The sequence below is a fragment of the Meles meles genome, chromosome 14 (genome assembly GCF_922984935.1).
Source record: "Meles meles chromosome 14, mMelMel3.1 paternal haplotype, whole genome shotgun sequence".
Classification (NCBI taxonomy): Eukaryota; Metazoa; Chordata; class Mammalia; order Carnivora; family Mustelidae; genus Meles; species Meles meles.
Window position 1 is genome coordinate 3916041 of NC_060079.1, and position 20706 is coordinate 3936746.

General features: G+C 37.5%; 1 protein-coding gene across 5 annotated transcripts in view; it reads right to left on the reverse strand.

Moving 5' to 3' along the window:
- Positions 1 to 3740: 3740 nt before the first annotated feature.
- XPO4 (exportin 4) overlaps positions 3741 to 20706 on the reverse strand; it is a 125298-nt gene continuing 108332 nt past the window's right edge. For all 5 annotated transcript variants that reach the window (XM_045977999.1, XM_045978000.1, XM_045978003.1 and 2 more), the window contains 7 exons: positions 19697 to 19990; positions 18456 to 18636; positions 13987 to 14105; positions 12413 to 12543; positions 11757 to 11874; positions 11235 to 11327; positions 3741 to 8714 (listed from right to left, as the gene is read on the reverse strand). In XM_045977999.1, the coding sequence (XP_045833955.1) occupies positions 8517 to 8714; positions 11235 to 11327; positions 11757 to 11874; positions 12413 to 12543; positions 13987 to 14105; positions 18456 to 18636; positions 19697 to 19990 (1134 nt within the window). In that variant the 3' untranslated portion in view covers positions 3741 to 8516. The remainder of the gene's footprint in view (positions 8715 to 11234; positions 11328 to 11756; positions 11875 to 12412; positions 12544 to 13986; positions 14106 to 18455; positions 18637 to 19696; positions 19991 to 20706) is intronic.

Sequence of the window (20706 nt, forward strand, 5' to 3'; positions counted from 1 at the left end):
ATCCCCATCCCCCCGCCTGCCTCTCTGCCTACTTGTGATCTCTGTCAAGTAAATAAAAAATCTTAAAAAAAAAAATAGAAGCATTAAGACATTAAATTGAGGCTTTGTAATATTGACAGGATTAGAGGCATTTTTCATTTGGGAGTTAGCTATAGAATGCAAGCGATATAAATGAGCTCAAGATCTGATTGGTGAACGATGACATGCTGAAATAAGACCCACTACTAATTTGGCAAATAATGCAATTATGAGGCAACAACATTATCCATGAAAATGATAGGTACTTTTTGGTCAGCTGACTTGCCAGGAGTCCTTCAGAGCCTTCAGAGTCAAGTGCCTTCAATATGTAAGACATCTAGCATACAGTACCTACCACATAACACATAGTGTAAGAGAGGTTCCCTTCCAGCTTCACTGTCACCGAAACTCAAGTGAGATACTTTTCCATTCCCCAAGGCAATCAATGTTATGTTCCTACCTTCCTTTATCAATTTTATGATCTTGCTAAGTTATGTATTTTCTGAATAGCTTTAAGTGCTTTTTTGGGGGGATGAGGATATACATGAATTGCTCAGCTGTCAAATGATGACATTCAATAGTTCATAAAAGAGGTTTACAACTTTGTTGAGTTCCATAATTTTAAGTACTATTTGCAGGTCTATAACATGCTTTATTTACTTGGAATGCTTTGAACTTAAGACAAATCTACTAAATATTTCAAAACCAGATATAACTTAGCAAAGAGGCTGTAAAGAAAAATATATAGAACTAAAAGAAATCAGTAACATGAACCAAGAAACAATAACCAACTTTTACGGCAGTACATTTTTACAGAGGTAGTGTCCATACATATGAGACTGCCTTGACTTGTAAATTACCAGAAAATTTATGCTAAAGCAAATTATTTTTGGTTTGAAACATCGTTTTAGGGGCTCCTGGGTGGCTCAGTCATTACGTGACCTCCACTCAGGCCATGATCCGAGCGTGCTGGGATCCAGTGGCGTATCAAGCTCTGATCAGTGGGAGCCTGCTTCTTCCTCTCCAGCTCCCGTGCTTGTGTTCTCTCTTGCTATCTCTGTCATAAATAAATAAAATCTTAAAAAAAAAGAAAAAGAAACATCTTTTTAACTTTCAAAGTTTCAATTGCTTTCATAACATGCGAGACACAAGGTAGCTTCATGTGATGGGTACGGCTATGTGTTATTTTTATAAAGTGACCTAGATGTCAGGAAGTTCATATAATTGTACCTTCACCAAGAGTGCTGACTGCCCAGACAGCACGTCTCTACTGCATGAAGATTAGAATTTTCTTGGTGAAATGTTTGCATTGTAATTTAACAGTTTTTGAAAATCATGAAGAAATGTAAAACATCAAAGGCAATTTATTATTGAAGTAAAGTGAAGATTATCTGTCAAGTTAAACTAGACTTGAAAGATGCTTTCAAATCAGTTTCAATCCAGGAATTACTCCTTTGTGTATTCAGAAATTATTTTTGTTCATCTTGCAATGGTACATAAAAAGCATGAAGATTACTTTGAAAATGTTTTGTAAGATGAACTTTAGCTTCGTTTTTCCCTTTCTAAAAAATACCTAGTAATTACCCATAATTACAAGAACACAGTCTTTTTCTTCCATTCGTCAAGTACTGTATCACCAGATTATTCAACCTAAGCATGTTGGAAAGGATGTTCGCTAGAATTCTAGTCCCATAAGATGCTTTGAGAAGAAACCATTAAATAAGGTAAAGAAAATCTCATTAAGATCTTCTAGAGGTTCCAATGTGCATTAGTGTAGTAAAGCTTTAGCTTCACATAGTAAAAACAAACAAACAAAAAAAACAACCCCCCAAACCCCCACTTGTTTTATTTCTCCAATTTATTTGATAACACTAAGTTATAAAGAATTAGTGATTCATGAAACTTACTTTAGGAATCACTTTAGGATTGTTATTGTTGTAGGAACATTCAACAGAAATGAAACCACCAACTTGACTTAATCGATTTTACCATATAGAAAAGAAACAGTAAATAATATGGTGAACTCTATCCCAGTATCAACATGGTGGTTTGGCTAGGGCTAGAAGGTTACATTTTATTGATGTGTAGGTGTCACAGTATTTGAAAGTAATTAATGACAATCAGGTATTAGACTTTGTATTAGGACACATTTATTGATCAAAATGTGTTCTTGGAAATAATCTTTAAATATAATGGAATCTGCTGAGCATCTACTATTATATCCATTACCATGTTTAAAATTTTTCCTTCGGGAAGAATTAACAACACTTTTAGTCCTATGATGTAAGTGATAGGCCCATGGAAATTAACATAAAACCTAGATAGCTTAGTTAGGAATTGAATTTAAGTCTCTCTGCCTCTCCCCTGTACTGTATCAGTTCAAAAGGTTTTACCAGGTGAGTCCTCAGAAAGGACCATCCAGGGCAACACAGTTATAAGCAGGTGTACAAATGAATACTGCAGCCTAAGATCTTAGGCTTACTAATAGGAATATTTGAAGATTCACCTGGCAAAGTAAATGGACATGAAAACCATCAAAACTTAAAACCACTAACTACTGTGGAAATAATACATAGCACATCCCTATTTACGCATGCTTCACTTCAGTTTTTTCATTCTTCAACTCCAGGAATCATCAGTGACTTACCTCTGTTCATAGTCATGCTAGTCGTTAAAAATAATGAGACATAACGCTGCTATTAGTACTGTATGGAATATCTGAGCTGAGATTTTCTCATTAGTTTCACTGAACCTGTCTTTGCTTCCACTTAGTTTTAAAAGAAAGTCAAACTGAACCGCCATTTGAGATTACAAAGAATGCACAAGACCCAATCTGGGAAGCTATGCTTAAAACACAAACAAAAATGTAACATAATCTAATCAATGCACCAGAGGCGTTATTCACAAATGACTGTATTTTTAGAGAGAACCATTAAAGATGAATTTTTAAAAAAACTAATTTTTATATGTGGGACCTTAAATATCACCTATGGCTCTCTTCAAATGACAGGTGATTAGTCTGTGCCTAACATCCCTCCTTAATAATGAAAGAGGGTGAAACAAAAACTCAACATGTACTCTACAACCTGCTTTTTCTTCATCTACCCTTGGAATAGAATCACATTTCAACATAATCTAAGAAATACCATAATAAATCAATGAATATTCAAAGCAAAACCAAGTTTAAAATAAATATATTTCAAGCATTTGCTTTTCTTAAAAAAAATTAACTTTCCACCGCACATGTTTACAAGACTTAAGACTGAAGAAAGGGTCAAAGTCTGTTAAGTCTAACACAGAACAGGATGGTAATTCTCCATTTTCCCTAAAAGCCCAGAAAGAATGACCCAAACTACTAATAATATTTACTACAAATATGCCCAAATCCAGTGATTTGACTAATAACTCTGGAAATGTTTGCAAGACTGTGAGGTGAAATAAAAAAATAAATATGCTCAATATTACAGAATATAAACAAACCTTTCTCTTTCTGAATTCTGAATACTCTATTAGGGTTGGGGTGTTTTCCCAAAAGGTAATGCAAATCTCTATTTTATCTATACAGATATGTCTCATGTTTTTTATTCAAAATTATCTTATGACGGTGTAATGTCCCGTGTCAAACATCCTATACGGCAAATGAACTAGCACCATTTCAGTACGCTTCATAAAACAGTCTAGCTAAATACCCATGAACAAATCACACATGGTCAAAACAAAAATGTAATAAAAATATTTAGTGAAAAGACACATTTAACTCCCATTTATGGATTTTAAAAATACAAATAAAATTTTATCAATTTGATATTCAGCTTGTAATTGGCTCAATACATAGCCTTATTTCCTAAAATCATACTGTAGCATCTTTTGAAAAATTAAATGCAACTTTATACCTTCAGTAATGTTAATAGAGGTAAATATTTAAACAGTATACTCATCCCTGGGTTTCTTAAAAAAACTGAAAAGTCTTAGTGTAAGTTTAAAATTTTAATATTTATAAATTTAAAAAATTTTACACGTGCTGAATGGTAGCAGTGCTAACATTTTGTGACCATTAAACCACAAACTCACTGCATGGAGCTTCTTTCTTTGTACAGAGAACCAAATCGTAATACCAGTATTTGCAATTTGTCATAATCTTAGGTGGTAAAAAGACACCACGCCAGGAAGCCCGGGCTCAGAACACACTTGAGGTCAGATCCCCATCAGGTACATGGTGCGGATGCAGTATTTTCGATTGCAGGTGAGGAAAATATGCTATTAGTACACTCTGACAGCTCCTAATAGCTAAGAGGCCTAAGAATATGGATTGAAAGAGAGACAACAAATTCTCTCGACTGGTGGAAAGGCCTGGGAGTAAGTGAAGCACAAACCCCGGTGGGTGAGGTGGATGAAGATGGTTTTTGGGGTGAGTCTCAGAAGTCTAATGTGCCAGCTGCACCTCCCAATCACCACTGAAGCGGTCGTGGAATATTTCAGTCTATCCAAAGTAGAGAGAGTTACAGGCCAGAAACACATTACTTCATCCATCCTCTTTAAAAAAAGAATGGATGCCCACTATTAGGTTTGTATCTTTACCTGAACCAAATATATTCTTTGGTTAAGTATGTTATGGGTTCCCATTATCATTAATGAGGAATATTTCACATTTCTCACATCTAAATTTAAGTATTTAAAGTTCAGCTTTCACCAGGGTACTTCAAATTAATTTGAGCTCAGCAACATACCTACTTTGGACATTTTTTAATTTTAGAAAATCAATTTTTGAAGAATTCTTAAATATAGTGTTTTACCAAATCAGAGAATACCCACTTGCATTTTAAAATAATTTAAAACATTATTATATCCTCAAATCGGCTATGCTGTTTTGTAGAATTTATAGAAAATTATGTTAAAAAACTTAGGTCAAATCAGTTCCTTATTCTGTTAAAAAAAAACCCACAAACACTAAGAAGTTCTGAGGTTCCTTCTGCTTTAAGTTAATATTTTATTCAGGAACCAATAATGATAATTATCTGTCAGAGACAGCTAACTTATAAGGTCTAATGACAACCACCTCTAATGATGGAAGTGGCACACAGAAACAAGTAAAACTGTTTTAAAAGGGGTTTTAAGGGTTCAACTGACAGTGAATACTAGGATACTCACACCTGAAATCCTTGAAACTGAAAGCTAGTTCTCTTCAATACTTGAGGGATTCATATAAGTATTAACTGAAATGGGAAATATGGTGATATTAGAAAGACAAAGACTTGATGTCTTGGTAAAAGAGAAAATTCAATCAAAGACTGTAAGGGGAGTGTTAAATATTGCTGGCTGGGGGTAAGTTATAATAATAGAGATGCTTGGTTGTGAAGTGAAAACTAAAAAAAAAGGTGTAACCATCATATCTGAACAGAGCACTGTAATGTAATTAGATACATGGTTTACAATGAAATAAGACTAAATTCTTAAAATTTGAAAAATATTGCAAAGATTTTTTTTTTTTTTTACATGTCATACTTTATACCAGACAAAAAAAACCTCAATGCAGTGATGTTAACATGCTCCCCCTGTCTTCCAAGAGATTAAGAGACAGCAAGGCAGAAAGACCAGGATAAATGTGTTGAGAAGGACACTGTCAAATAGTTTAGCTACCCAGGCAGCCACCTATCCAGAAGGACTGTAAAGACAAACTAATCCTTTTAACAGAGCTACAAGAATACAGTTACAGGTGCTGTTACATGGATACAAATTGTGAAAGGACCAAGTCCCTAGTGATTGTGCCGTGGGACTCTGTAGAGACTATGACTTTGGGAAACAAACAGGCAAGGAAAATAAAAACAGAAATAAGTCAAATAAAGAATGAACTGAAAAACTGTTAAGTTAAAGGATACTATATATGAACAACAGAAATTTTGTAAAACACAAAATTCTAAAAATCATATCTTTGACAGTGTCCCTTTAACATATAAAAACGGGGGCAAAAATAATGTTTTTGTTTTTAAAGCTCTTTTAAAAACTTAGTTTAATAGTAGGAACCAATTTACTGGAATTAAGCCAGTGTTCTTTACATGCACTGGGCCAAGAGCATTAAAACAAAAACCCCCCAAACCAAAGAGCCAGTAAACAGCCAAAGACAAAACTGGACAAAGTAAAACAAAAGACCCAAACTAAGCAAATATTCAACCAGGCAAACATACACAAACACCCTGAAAAGACGTCTTAGCCATTGCAATTAAAGTGGCACCCCCATTACCTAGAAAATGGTGGTGGCCGTTTTCCCCTTTGCCACTAATCAACATGCTGGTGATACTGAAGCATCATTTGGTCCAATCTGAAGTAAATCTCACTTTAACTGAAACTGATAAATTGCAGTATTGTAATAACATCTGGGCCAATTCAGCAGATACATTTCTGTCTATAGAAAAGTTACTAAATACTGATGCCTTTTTATTTAACAAGTCATTTGTTTCCTACTCATCTTTACTTTTAACAATCTGATTATAGTTTCATCATGGCCAGCAGACCCTCCCAGTCAGTTGTGTTATTTCAGCGTCCTTTGGCAAAGGGACTATATTACTGAACACACAGAGACGTACAGCTCACAACTACTGAGAAAGTATTAGGGAGCTGGGAAACGTAAAACACCAAGAACACTGCCACATCAGACTTCACGTTAAGGGGAAAAAAGAAGAGGAAATCTAAAAATAAATGCACTTGTTTGAAGTGTTTTTAAAAATATAGTATGTATATTTCATGAAGAGTGATATTAGTTTTTTCCTACCTGTCTTTTAAGATATTTTTGCTCCACCTCAGTTGTTACTTAACAGTGATCGAATTAAGAGTAATGTTCTTTACAAAGTTACGGCCCAGGCTTTGCATTCACTCGCGTCTAACGTCACATGCACAGGGTGGGTGTAATTTCGATGCTCCAGTTTTGTTAACTGTAACTGTTAGTAGCAGAGTTATACAAAGTTTTGCACAGCATCTCATGTGAAGGTGCATATACCATATGCAATTCAGATAGCAACACTACATTCGAAGGACAGTTGAGCGTGTTCCAGAACACAGAAGGAGAAAGGCCACCCCCTGGAAGCACAGCGGCAGAGTGCGCCTGCACCACAGTCCTGTCACTGTGCTGTGGGATTTCTGACACTGAAGTGGGCAGTTTCATATGCCTGCAGCTTACAAATTAGCTTTCATTTCCATAATTTAAGCTGGCACACAGAATTAAGTGGAGCATGGCAGCAGTACAAAAGTCCTGATTAGAAAAGTCAAACTAGAGGATCTAAATAGGAATTTTTTAATCTCTTAAATTTACATGGCTCCTGTGAAATGAGGAGAATGTCCACTCTAGCATAATTATTGCCCCTAATGCCCCAATGTATAATAGTCTGTATGAATCAGTAATTCACATCCTTTAAAATAGTTATTGCTTAAGCAAGCCATTCAGAGTAGATTATTAGCCATGGCTACATGGCTGAAGAGATACATAGATAACATACTCAAAAAGTTAGACTACAAATGAATGAGCCTTTCATTTCACTCATAAAGCCACATAGATACACGATCAAAAGGGCACCAGGTTCATAGCAGCTAACACCCTAAACCAACTCTGAAGCATCAAGACTTGATTTCTTACTAAAACAAATCTGCTCTTTTTTGTATTTTCTTCTTAAAATTAAGGCAATGAAATGGCTACAGTTCCTAAAGTTCTTTTTATGGAACAAAAATAGACATGTATTCTCCTCCGTAGGTTGAGGCATCAGAGTGTGATTAGAGACCCGCATTACACAAAACCCGCGGCACCAGGGGTGTTACACAAAAGACAGCGAGAGCGTGTGCTACGAGAAGCCAACAAACATCCGGTGTGTCTTCAGCCTGCTCAATTATAAACCTTATCATCGAAGGGAGGAAAAGTCTGAAAGCACAAAACCGCTTAGGAGTTTCCAATGTCTTTTGCATTGATTCAAAACTTTTGGGGTGGCAGAGGGGAGGGGCTTATTACGATGAAGAATCCAAGGCCCAACACACAGAAATTATGACTCTGAAGATCTACAGTTGGACCCAAGAACTACCTTTTCAACCAGCTCCTTGAGTGACGCAGGTGATCTATGGACAACATTTTGAGAAATAACAGGGAGCATATGTCCATCTAATATTTAATTTAACAAAAATTCTAAACTTTGTCTAGCCACCTAATGTTTTGATAAGGGGGGGAAGGCACTGAATATGCATTTCATGGTGCCATATCTGTTTGCACATATATGGAACTGAAAATCCTAAATCACCATTCAAAATCTACAAGACATATTTGACAGGTTGTGGCTAACACCCAACAGCAGAAGCTGATTCAAAGTGACCTCTCCTGTTTCACTGCATTAAATATCAAACTTTCAGGCTCTCCGAAATCCAAAACGACCAAGGAACTGAAGAACAGGACAAGACTCAAGTCAGCTTTTAGCAATTCAGTGCACTTTGCAGAAAGATCTAAATTAAGCATAAAGTTTTGTTGTTTATTTTACACAAAGGAGACCACCAACATTTGCCATAAATTCTTCTAAACTCTTTAGGAAGGCCATCTTCTGCTTCCGATCCAGCGTAGGAGGAGTGCTGCTTGCAGTGAGTTTGTTGAAGGCATCTGCTAATCTCTGGTAAATAACTGGGTCTTGTTGACTTGACAGTAATGTTTCAACCAATTCAGAGTATTCAGCCTATTGAAGAGATAAAGTACACGTAAGAACATTTATCTTCCTTAAATGTCACACAATAGATCACATCAGGTACTGGCTTGTGGGATTCTGAAAGGCAGGATATAACAGGTCTTTTCTCTAGTATAACTGTCATATAACATTATATTAGTTCATGTACATAGTAATTCCATATTTGAATACATTGTGAAATGATCATGACAACTCTTTTTAACAGTTAAGATTTACTGGAAGTTTATATTTCAAGTACTGTTCTAGTCATTTACATTCGTAACTCACTTTTTATAACAATCCTATGAGGTAGGTACTGTTTATACTTCTGTCCCACAGATGAAGTTCTTATATACAGTGATATAATACGTCCAGGATTGCACTGCATCCCCCCCCCTTTTTTTTTTAAAGATTTTATTTATTTATTTGACGGAGAGAGAGATCACAAGCAGGCAGAGAGGCAGGCAGAGAGAGAGGAGGAAGCAGGCTCTCTGTGGAGCATAGAGCCCGACGCGGGGCTCGATCCCAGGACCCCGAGACCATGACCCGAGCCGAAGGCAGCGGCTTAATCCACTGAGCCACCCAGGCGCCCCCCCCCACCTTTTTTTGATTGCACTGCTTTTACAGCAAGAATCCAGGCTGCTTGGTTCCAGAAGTTATGCAATTACCAATGTTGTTGTGTTCCTCTTCTCTGTTTTCCAAGCACATTTTTCGTATTTATTTTGCATTTTATATATACTCTAAGTCTGCAACCTGACTTTCAACAGTTTTCCAGGTTTATATAGATATACTGTTGACTCAGTTCTGAGGACAGCAGAGTCACACAAAGGCAGACAGGAGTTGTCTGGAAGGAGGAGGCAGAGTGGGAGGACTGTATCTCAGTCCTTTCTCAAGGTGGAAGGAGAACACTGAGCAAATGTAGCTCCGAACCAGCAATGGACCCAATGGCTCTGGGAGAAGGGCAGGAGAAACACAGGAACATGGGAGTGGGGTGGGGGTGCATGTGTAGAGATTCTGTTTCTAATGCCCTCTATCATAAAGCCTTATACAGAGGAGTAGGTTTGGGGTTCAGGGACATTCAAACAAAACAGCTTTTCAGGATGAGCGCTCTTGGAAACAAGTGGATCTGACAGTACTTTTCATTAGCTCCTTGGGATATCGTGACAGACCAAATGGTGAAGTGAAATGTTAATGACGTCTGGAAAGGAAGAGTAAGGCACCATCCTTGACCCACAAGCATGAAACCACGATGGCCACCCGAAATGCTCTCTCCAAGAAACAAACCTCTCACAGAGGAGTAAGTATAAACTCAAATCATTTCCCTAAATGATAGCCCCTCTAGGGCCAGACCCAGCAAGATTTTATATGAGCTAAACCTAAAGCCCTGCTCTCCTTTCTACAATGTGTAAATCTGTTTTTTTGTTTTGTTTTTTAAAGGCAACTGAAACGCAATGGCTTATATCTACAGGGAAAAGACACCTATCCTCCTAGTAAGCAATAAGGAAGTAAGATGACAGCAGAAGGCCACAGACCTGAGTTGGGCACCATCTGCAGAAAGTAGTACCTAAAGAGCACAGCAAGACCTGAAGTCCGAGAATAACTTCAGCCTGGGGTGCAGGTGGCACAAGTCTACAGGGAGTCTTTAAGTAACATGAAAGGCCTCAAAATCCTATCTTTATTAAACAGGTAAATAAAATCAAACTCCAAGTGCCACTCACAGCAAATACTATGGACTCTAAACAAGGAAAAAAAGCCAAAGCTTTTTTGTAATAATAATAATAAAAAAGTAAATCCCTTAGTCATGAGGGACATTTACATGTGCTTGGTGGCGGGGGTGGGGACAGCAAAAAAGGGGAAAGGAGTGTTGGGTAACTAAGGCAGCTGATGACCCAATATGGTTTTTCTCATATACCTGAAGGGACTAGGGAAGGGACTGAAATACTGGAATAGGGAAGGGACAGGTGAGCTAGTGTAACTTTTCTTCCATTATATTAACCCCCACTGAATGAGTACTTCAGAGTCTTTAAAGACTGAACAAAAAAAGAAAAAATACACTCTTTTTCATAGCGTAATATGAAGTAATACACTTTGAATACTATGACAGAAAATACACACTGCTAATTTCCATGCTTTCCTAAGGCAGACTCCTCTGGGTCTGTGGTCTTCTCATCTGGTCTCCCTTGTACTGTGAGTTCCTCAAGAACAAAAACCACATCACTACTATTCGTTCAGGCTGATTCCTGGTTTCTAGCACTTGTTTAAGGAAAAGCTTTAGGGCAGCAATCAATGCAAAGGATGATTCACAACAGTGGAGAAAGGAAAAGAAGTCCTTACTAACTGAAAGACTGTCAAATAAACAAAAAAGTCACAAGTGACAAGGAAATAAAGAAATACAGCCTCACCGAAACAGAATGGAAGCAATGAGTCACAGATTCTCTAAGAACTAGAAGTATTAAAGGCCCACTCTCTGTATGAATAATCTCCTTGCTAAAAAAATGAGCAGAGTCCCATGAACACACTTGTGTCCAGTACCTGATGCAAGCACACCAATGTGTAGAAAGCTTCACCGGCTGCAGTGGTCATCTCTGTGTTGTGCTTTTGCAAAACCAGCATATCAAAAACCAGCTGAAAATACACAACATAAAACATCTCAATAAAAATATATGATTATCATACAGTCTTCCAGCCCTTCCCCATTCCAAAAAAAGAAAAAGAGGGGTTGTAGTTGTTATTTATTAAATAAATCTGAAAATTAAAGAAAAACAGTTTTTTAAAAATCCAACCATAAGGGGTTGTTACCCCGTGCTGTGATAAACGAAATCATCAAGTGACCAAATTCCCTGTTACTTTTACCACTCTGATTTTCAAGAACACACAATAAAAGCAGAGAATAATGTATTCAGGGAATTATAGCCAGAAAGCACAGTGAACAAAAAATAATGATTTCCTGCTTTATGAATGATGTAGCATTTCCTCATTTGAATGAAGATTTATATGCACTGACCATAATTATTAAAGCAGACGGTTTCACGACAGGCCACCCAAACATCTTACCTTAAGAAAGTGCCGTGTTGCTAAAAAAAGAGGTGAATCTGTTTCTTGTGCTTTAGCACACTGTTCAGCTAATGGTGTCAAAGCTTCCAGGCAAAGCTGGCAAACCTCCGAACTCATTCTGATCATGAAGGTCAAGGAACAGACTAGATATATTTGACTTATTAAAGATTAAAAAGTTATAGCTATTAGCAAATTCTAGGACTGAATACAGGTAAGGGAGTAGGTTAGTGTGCAATATGTCTATACACCATTATGTGAGAAAAGGTTTCCAGTGGTTCTGAGAGGGAGCTGGACTATAGATTTCTAGTGTTTCTGATCAAGAGGACACAATTGATAAAAAGCCTTATTTTTCTCTACTATCAGGTAGCTAAGATCAGAGACTCAGCAACAGTATATGACATTACTAATTGGGGCTCTTAACGAAAAGAGTGACTTCGGGATCAGGCACCAAACACCTCTGGGATCTGTGAAAGGAGAACAAGGTAAGGCAAACTAACAAACACAGAACTAAGGTAGTTAGAGAGATGACTGCTTTCTAAAGAAATAAAACTAAAACACAAAAGAAATTTTTTAAAAAACACAAATTTAAAAAACTTCTTTAGGTAAGATCTTTTTCTCCAAGTGACAAATGATAATGATGCTCAATTAAAGGATATGATGTCATTCCTAGTTCTAAAGAGTACATCAGACTTTTAAAAAGATCTTCAGGAAGCTGTGGTATTTTTTCAGGAAAAATCTCACAGATAAATGTGATTAATTTGTAGTACTGATTACAAAGGGTTGGAAACTGAAAAAGAAATATTATTTAGATGCTTACTGATATCTAATTTCTATATTCATTAATGCAATAAATAAATTAATAACCGACAAACTTAAAGTACAATGATGTCTTGAAAACATACTCAAGATATAGAAAACATGAAGACCAAATTAAATGTAAAAATAAGTTATAATAAAGGGACTATTTTAGTATACAGAAATAATACACAGTAGGAACAATTATCTTCTGGACGGTTAAGAAAAGCTACAGCCAACTGCAGATAGCCTCTTTACCTTGAAAAGTAGACAAAACAGCCAAATTTCAAATTACGAAATGACCTATGATTAAAACCCTTTTGCACATGTGTTTATTTACCTCCCAGCATGTTAGAGAAATATGAATTGTTAAGAACAGAATATTCACTCCTTCGCACTTCCAAAAGTTGGCTGACAGTCGTGGAAAACTGAAGTAAAACGCAGGCAATGTACATTTAATACACATCTAACTGTTTAACGGTCTATTTGATGAGAAAAAACTCTCAAAACCAAACCAAAAATCCTAAAAAAAGCAATATACAGAGCTTACTCAATGTCCCCCTACGACTGCTAGCTACATGAATACTTGGCTAACAGGCTTCAGAATGCTCTCCTAAAAACATTCTCCAGGGAAGAAGTATGTGGTCCCCGGCCACTCTGCGTGAATCTGGCAGAACCTCCTATTCTTAAACCCCAACTTTCAACCACTGCTCAACCTCTATCTTCTTCCTTTCCGTGACTGACTTCTCTCACCCTCTCCCACTCCACCTTGCGTGAGCTCCAAACATGCGCACACGCACACCGTTCCCACTTCCTTCCCATCCACATCTTTGTCCTCACTCTCACCCTCTATGGCAACTCACGAAAGAGACTCTCCTCCCCTGTGGTACTTAAAGGAAGAAGAAAAGGTAGACTCATCACCACCGATACTGACTGCGGAAACCAAGACACGAGGTTATCAGAACGTACACAAATTTAAACTGTGGTAGTCTTGGTTTTTTACCATCCCACTTCTACATGGGGTAGACAGAAAAGGCCTTCTATAGCTCAATCCCTCACATCTGAGAATAACGTTTAAAAGTATCAGTGGAATACACCCAAACATATAACTTAAGTTGTCTAATGACAAATGATGAGGGAATCAGAACTGCCAACATTCGAACTAAGTTTCTAAAAGAACCATTTTTTTCTGTCACTAATCATCAGTGAATGCAGGACTCTGGGCCACAATTAAATGAGAAATAAGCTGCGCACTGAGCTGCATACAGGAGTGTGAATGACACAAAATAGGAACTTAAAATTCTCGTTTTCATGTGTACTTAATAGATAAGCAGGTACTTATACACTCTTCATTAAATCAGGTGTATTCTTGTCTAAAACATCTTAACTCCAAACATACACACTTTGGATGTTCACATTCACTGTCTTCAATTACCTTCAAAAGATCCTGTGACATCAGAGGCAGAATTAGGTTCACTCCATATAAAACAACATCAGCTGCAGACACAGACCTGTTTGCTGCTTGCCCTGGCTCATGTCCTCTGAACACCTCATCTATGGGGGAAAAAAAAAAAAAGCTGTCTTAGAATTGCAACATCAATAAGCAATAGAATTAGATATATTCTATCCTACTTTTGCCCTGGGTCATTCTTTTATATTTTACTTTTTAGGGTCTCTGAGTACTTGATGCGGATATTCTGTGTTTACGTTATTATTCTACAATGATAAAAGTAAAAACCTATTCCACTGACACACTATACTGTAAGTTAAACAATTTCTACAGTAATACTTATTTTATTTCCTAGGTGTATGAAATTTTTCTATGCTATAAAGCTACAGGGGAAAACAAAGAAATAAAATGTTACATGAAAAAAAAGCAGTCAAAAATAACTACTGATATGAAAAAGGGTTATTATCCTTAATCTATAAAAAAATGCATATAAATTAAGAATCCTCCTAAGACCTAAATAAGTGAGTAAGCAAAATCCACAAACACCTAACAAAACCAGAGGCCCAGTGAAAAATAGTTCAGGGGCGCCTGGGTGGCTCAGTGGGTTAAAGCCTCTGCCTTCGGCTCAGGTCATGATCCCAGGGTCCTGGGATCGAGCCCCACATCGGGCTCTCTGCTCTGCAGGGAGCCTGCTTCCTCCTCTCTCTCTGCCTGCCTTTCTGCCTAGTTGTGATTTCTCTCTGTCAAATAAATAAAATATTAAAAAAAAAATAGTTCATTTGGGTGCCTGGGTGCCTCAAGTGGACAAGTGTCTATCTTTGGCTCAGGTTGTGATCCTAGGGTCGTGGGATAGAGCCCCACACTGGGCTCCCTGCCCAGGGTGGAGTCTGCTTCTCCCTCTCCCTCCACCCCTCTCCCCTTCTTGTGCTCTGAGACTCACACTCTCTCAAACAAAATCTTTTTAAAAAGTTAAAAAAAAAACAAAACAGTTCATTCTACTCATTAATGAAACAATGCAAATTTTTAAAAGATACTACTTCTGATTCATTAAAAAAGACTTTTAAATGTTAACACATTTAAATGTTGGTAAGGATACAGTATAACAGTTACCCTCAAAAGTAATTCATTGAGAGCCTATAGAGCACTGTATGTACTAAAGATATAATCAGAAATTCAGAAAGAGATTTGTCCACAGAAGCGATTGCTGCATTACCTGTTATAAGAGCAAAATCATACATATTCTAAATGTCCAGTATTAGGGAAATCAGGTTAAATTCCAAAATGTGGAATACCATGCAGCCATGAAAAGCCATGAAAAATCTCAATGACAAGGAAAAGGCTAACAACACATTAACAAAAAAGGCAGAATATAAAATTGTATTTAGAGTATGATCACAAAACTGTACAAAATAACTAAAAGGGCAATGACCACAATGCCATTTATATCTGACTCTAGATTATGTCAAAGAATGGGTGATTTTTCTATCTCTGCACTTCAAAATTTTTCTACTAAGAGCAAATTACTTGTATAACAAACAAAAAAGGTAAAGTCAGGTTAAAAAAAAAAAAGCATTTCTACTTAAAAATGACTTCTTCCAGCCTGTCACCTTCTTCCCCAGGAGTCTCCTTTCCAGTTGGAAAAATGGCATGTTCTGAAGCCAGGCACTGGTGAACCTCGATGCATCTAACAGGAAAGGTGCGCTGCTCTGGAGCCCTGGGAAGCTGATCCTCAAGCTCCCACCCAAGTCCCAGGGCTTGCTCCTAAAACATAGGGCTCACAGGACTGTACAAAACATCCTGCCCTTGTGCTTGGTGGGACATGGCTCTCCAGCCACAAGCTCTCCTAAGGATTCAAGAATATAGAGCAGAAGCCCATTTCCACTTACGCTTCTAATCTCCCACTTACAATATAAGTTGTATTTCATAATACTTAAAGTATTTTCTATTTTATCTCAATTATATTTATTTTTTAAAAAAGATTTTATTTATTTGACAGAGAGAGAGACAGATCACAGGTAGGCAGGGAGGCAGACAGAGAGAGGAGGAAGCAGGCTCTCCGAGGAGCAGAGAGCCAGATGCGGGGCTCGATCCCAGGACCCTGGGATCATGATCTGAGCCGAAGGCAGAGGCTTTAACCCACTGAGCCACCCAGGCACCCCTCAATTATATTTATTTTAAAAATAATTACTTAAAGTATCACTTTCCTTTCTGTCACCTATTTTATCAGCTAGTGCTGTTTCTTTTAATCTTTTTGACTTTTTATTGTGAAAATCTGCCATTCATCTATATAATATGTTCTTAGAATGGCAGACTACACCACAAACTGATGACTGGGATGCCTTTTCCCTCTCCACAACCTTTAACAGCCCTCCCCATCCCTTTCAATACAAGCACTTAACTTTGAGTCAGACTCCTCAGAGCACAGGGTTCTTTTTTTTTTTTTTTTAAGATTTTATTTATTTATTTGACAGAGAGAGATCACAAGTGGGCAGAGAGGTAGGCAGAGAGAGAGAGAGAGGAAGGAAGCAGGCTCCCTGCTGAGCAGAGAGCCTGATATGGGGCTCGATCCCAGGACCCTGGGATCACGACCCGAGCCGAAGGCAGAGGCCTTAGCCCACTGAACCACCCAGGCGCCCCAGAGCACAGGGTTCTTAACCTAGGTCTTTATAGCCCTGGAAAGTCTACAGCTGAGTTCCTAAGAGTTCACAACCAACTATTAACCTTGGGTAAAGCTCTGAGGCTGATGTAACATACACTTTTTAAGGGAAAGGCTCAGTAACTACTTCAGATTTAAAGGAACATGTGCTCTAGAAAAGGTTAAGAACCCTTGGATGGAGTAGCTTCAACCTGAACAAATCCGAAAACATGGGAAGACGCTTGGTGAGAGCCTTGCCTAGAAACAGAGGGGCAGCTGAGGCTTTGGTATAGAGAGAATTCAATGAGGGGAAGTGCAGGACGGTGCTTCTTTCCTAGATACCCCTTATTAACTGCGAAGGAGAGTAAACCCTCTGGACTGTAAAACTGGTAGTGCCGTGCTCGCTTCGGCAGCACATATACTAAAACTGGTAGTGCCTAGGGTAGGGGCAGACATCGCAAAAAACTGTTGTTCAGGGAATAAGGAAAATAAATCGATAAAGGAAACAGAGAAGGAAGAATCTCAAGTACTGGGTTAAAGTGGAATGTCACAGCACCCAACTCAGAAAGAGAATCTTACAAGGATGTCAGAAGTGTCCACTACGATGAATGTCTGCAAAAAGTATGAAAGAAGGCCCTAGACAGGATTCATTATTCTCTAAGAAAAGATCTCTTGGGTTTTAAGACAAGGTTGGCAGTGGATTAAGAGGCAAGTGAAGGAAAACTATGTAAATAAATGATGTTTCAGTTAGTAATAAAGTTCTTGCCTGTAATAACAACTTTCTTTTACCTTCTGGTTGCCTGGAACAATGCTAAGCACCATGATAATTTGTAGCTTTTGAAGACACTTCAAAAAGCATTTATTACATACCCACTTTAGCAGAATAAATGAAGAGGGCTAATTGACTTCCCCAAGGCCAGGCTGTCTGTGAGCCCCTAAGTTAAGTCTTCCAAATGCGGCCTCTCAGCTCCAGAATTCAGTGTTACTCATCCCAACAAGGATTCTAAACCAAGCTGCAATCTGGAAAGTGCTACAGTTTTGGCTGATAGCTACCTCAGAAGACACAAGGGAGTGATTTAGTCAATAAACGTAACTCCAGAATACTGGTGTGGCTCAGTCGGTTAAGCAGCTGTCTTCGGCTCAGATCATGATCCCAGGGTTCTGGGATCAAGCCCCACATCAGGTTCCCTGCTCAGTGGGGAGTCATCTTCTAGCTCTACCCCCTTCACCCCTGCTCATGTTCACTCACACACACACTCTCTCCCTCTCAAATAAATAAAATCTTAAAAAAAAAATAAATAAATAAAGCGTACCTCAGAAAAGACTGGCCTCTGGCATCCCATTCAGATGCTAGGATGTGAATCCCAGTCCTGCAACTTACTAGCTATTGATATGCGGGCAAATGACATGACTTTCTCCCATCCAAGTACTAACCAGGCCCGACCCTGCTTAGCTTCCGAGATCAGACGAGATCGGGCGCGTTCAGGGTGGTATGGCCGTAGACATGACATGACTTTCTCTGTGCCTGTTTTCTCATCAACAAAATGAGTGTAACGATGATACTTATTTCTTGCCTTTGTGATATAAACAGTGCTTAGCATTTTTAAGAACCTAATAAATACAAGATATTACTATTATTCTTATAAGGGAAGAGCCAAGCAGGAAGGGATGTTGGTCCTACCCCTTTGCTTCAACCAAAGAGACTGACTTTCATGATTTTATAAACTGAATTTTCTCATAAAATTTCACTTAAAAATATTCCTTTGCTTTAAAAAAAGACAATAAAAACAAAGTTTAAAACCATTACACTGCATCTTACCTGTATCACTGAAATCTATGAATTCTTTTGATAGAAGGTTAGTAAGAAGTTCCATAATGAGAAGCAGGTCTTGGTATTGCTCTTCCTCCGCTGTAACATCTATTCTTTGTCGCCCTAAGTTATTCTTAGAATATACTTGCAGCAAAGTAAGGCAGGCTTCATATAGGTTCATAGCTTTGGACTGTAAGAGAATGTGCATAAATTACACTACTAAGAAGATCTTAGTTGGGAAAAAATATAAGCCCTAAAAGAATCTATAATCTAATAAATTTACTCTGAATCCCAACAGTAGCTCAAATACTTGTTTTAAACTATTATAAAACATTAAGAAAAATGAAAAAGCATATATTAAAGATTGCAGTTGTATTTTAAAAATTAGCAGTTTCTAACAAAATCTGACATCCTTTTTTATTGTTGTTGTTCATTTCATAACACATACTAGAGAGATAATAATATTTTGGCAGCAGAACTGTTGTCCTTTTGCTGTTTCAATTTTTATATAACATTTATTATTTTAAGATTTAACACTGTTTAACTTGCAAAAGCAGAGAGTACCAAATAGTGGTTTTAAACATCAGAATAAATGGCAATGGCCCGCCCTCTCAGTCATGCATCTATGACTACATTTGTAATATTTATAAAATAACATCTTACTTTTGAGCAGGTGCCTTTGATCTAACAAAAAATTTACAAATCAGGAACCCATTATGAAATGGTTTAAAACAAGATTTATACTAATCTGCAGACAATTACAAATATATTCCTTTAAGGCAGTTTTAAAACAGCTTTCTAAATAATTTCTAAGAAGGATTAAAAAATGCACCTTTGCTTACTGATCGTAAAAGAATTCAGTGTCTAAATATCCATCTGATTTATAAAGCAAAGACACAAACTGCCACTTAAAATTTTAAGCTTTAGAGTTTCAACAGACAGAAACTGATTAAATTTTTCTATTATTTGTCTTCTCAAATATTCCTCATTTGGATGAGTTTGATAGAATAACATATTATATAAAAAATTCACTTATTACTAACAGTATTAGGTCAATAATTTATATTCCTTCAATACGCCTTCCCCTGAATTCTAGGTTCTTCTGGAAAATTCTGAAGCCTTTTGGAAACTTTTTTGGAGGCACAAAAATATTTCAGATAGTATTCATTGAATTTAAAGTAAAGTATCTCTTATTTTGTTATACTTTAAGGAGTTCTCATCCTAAAGGGATAAAATTAGAAAGCACTTACCTCTCCAAGATAGCATATCTGCTTATGTGCAACTTCAACAAAAACTTCTATTATGAGATTGACAGTCTCTGGGGTATTTTTGTAAACTTCCATCAATCCAATGCAATTGGTAAGGAAGTCCATCAAAAAATTAAAAAGAATTGCTACATTGTCAATCTGGGTAGCCTCAGCAATGCCACAAAGGGCCTCCAGTGTGGCGGTGATTTCCTGCTTGACCTCCTCTTGTTGACACATCTGCTGAAAGTTTTCTTGATTTATCACTCTTAAGAATCGCTGCTGCAGTGGCTGAAGAACCTATCAATGATAGTAAAGCATAATTTCTAAAGTTTAATTCACATGTTTCATTTATTTCAACTTTATTTCCTCAACTTGGATAAATACTCACTTTATAAAGCATTACAAACTGTACCACGTTACATTCTCCATTTAAAAGATTTTATTTATTTTGCAGAGAAAGAGAGCATGTGTGCATGTGCAAGTAGGGGTAGGGGAAGGGAGGGAGAGAACCTTGAGCACAGAGGCCAACACGTGGCGTCATCACACGACCGTGAAATCATGACCTGAGCCAAAATGAAGATGGATACTCAACTGACTAAGCCACTCAGGGATCCCTACATTCCCCATTTTGAGGGTCATCATAACTTCTGGCCTACATAAAGAAATAAGAGTGCACTGGTCATTAGGGAAATGGATATCAAAACCACAATATGACATCACCTCATTCATTTTAGAATGGCCATCATCAAAAGGATAAGAGATAAATGCCAGCAAGGACGTGGAGAAAAGGGGATTCCAGGGCACTACTGGTGGGGATTGTAAACTGGTGTCGCCCACTGTGGCAAATAGTATGGAGGACCCTCAAAAAATTAAAAACAGAATTACCATATGACCCAGTAATTTCACTTCTGAGAATGATATATTCCCAGGAATATAAAGGAAATAAAAACAGCAACTTGAGAGGACATCTGTACCCCCACGTTCACTGTAGCATTATTTACAATTCCCAAGAC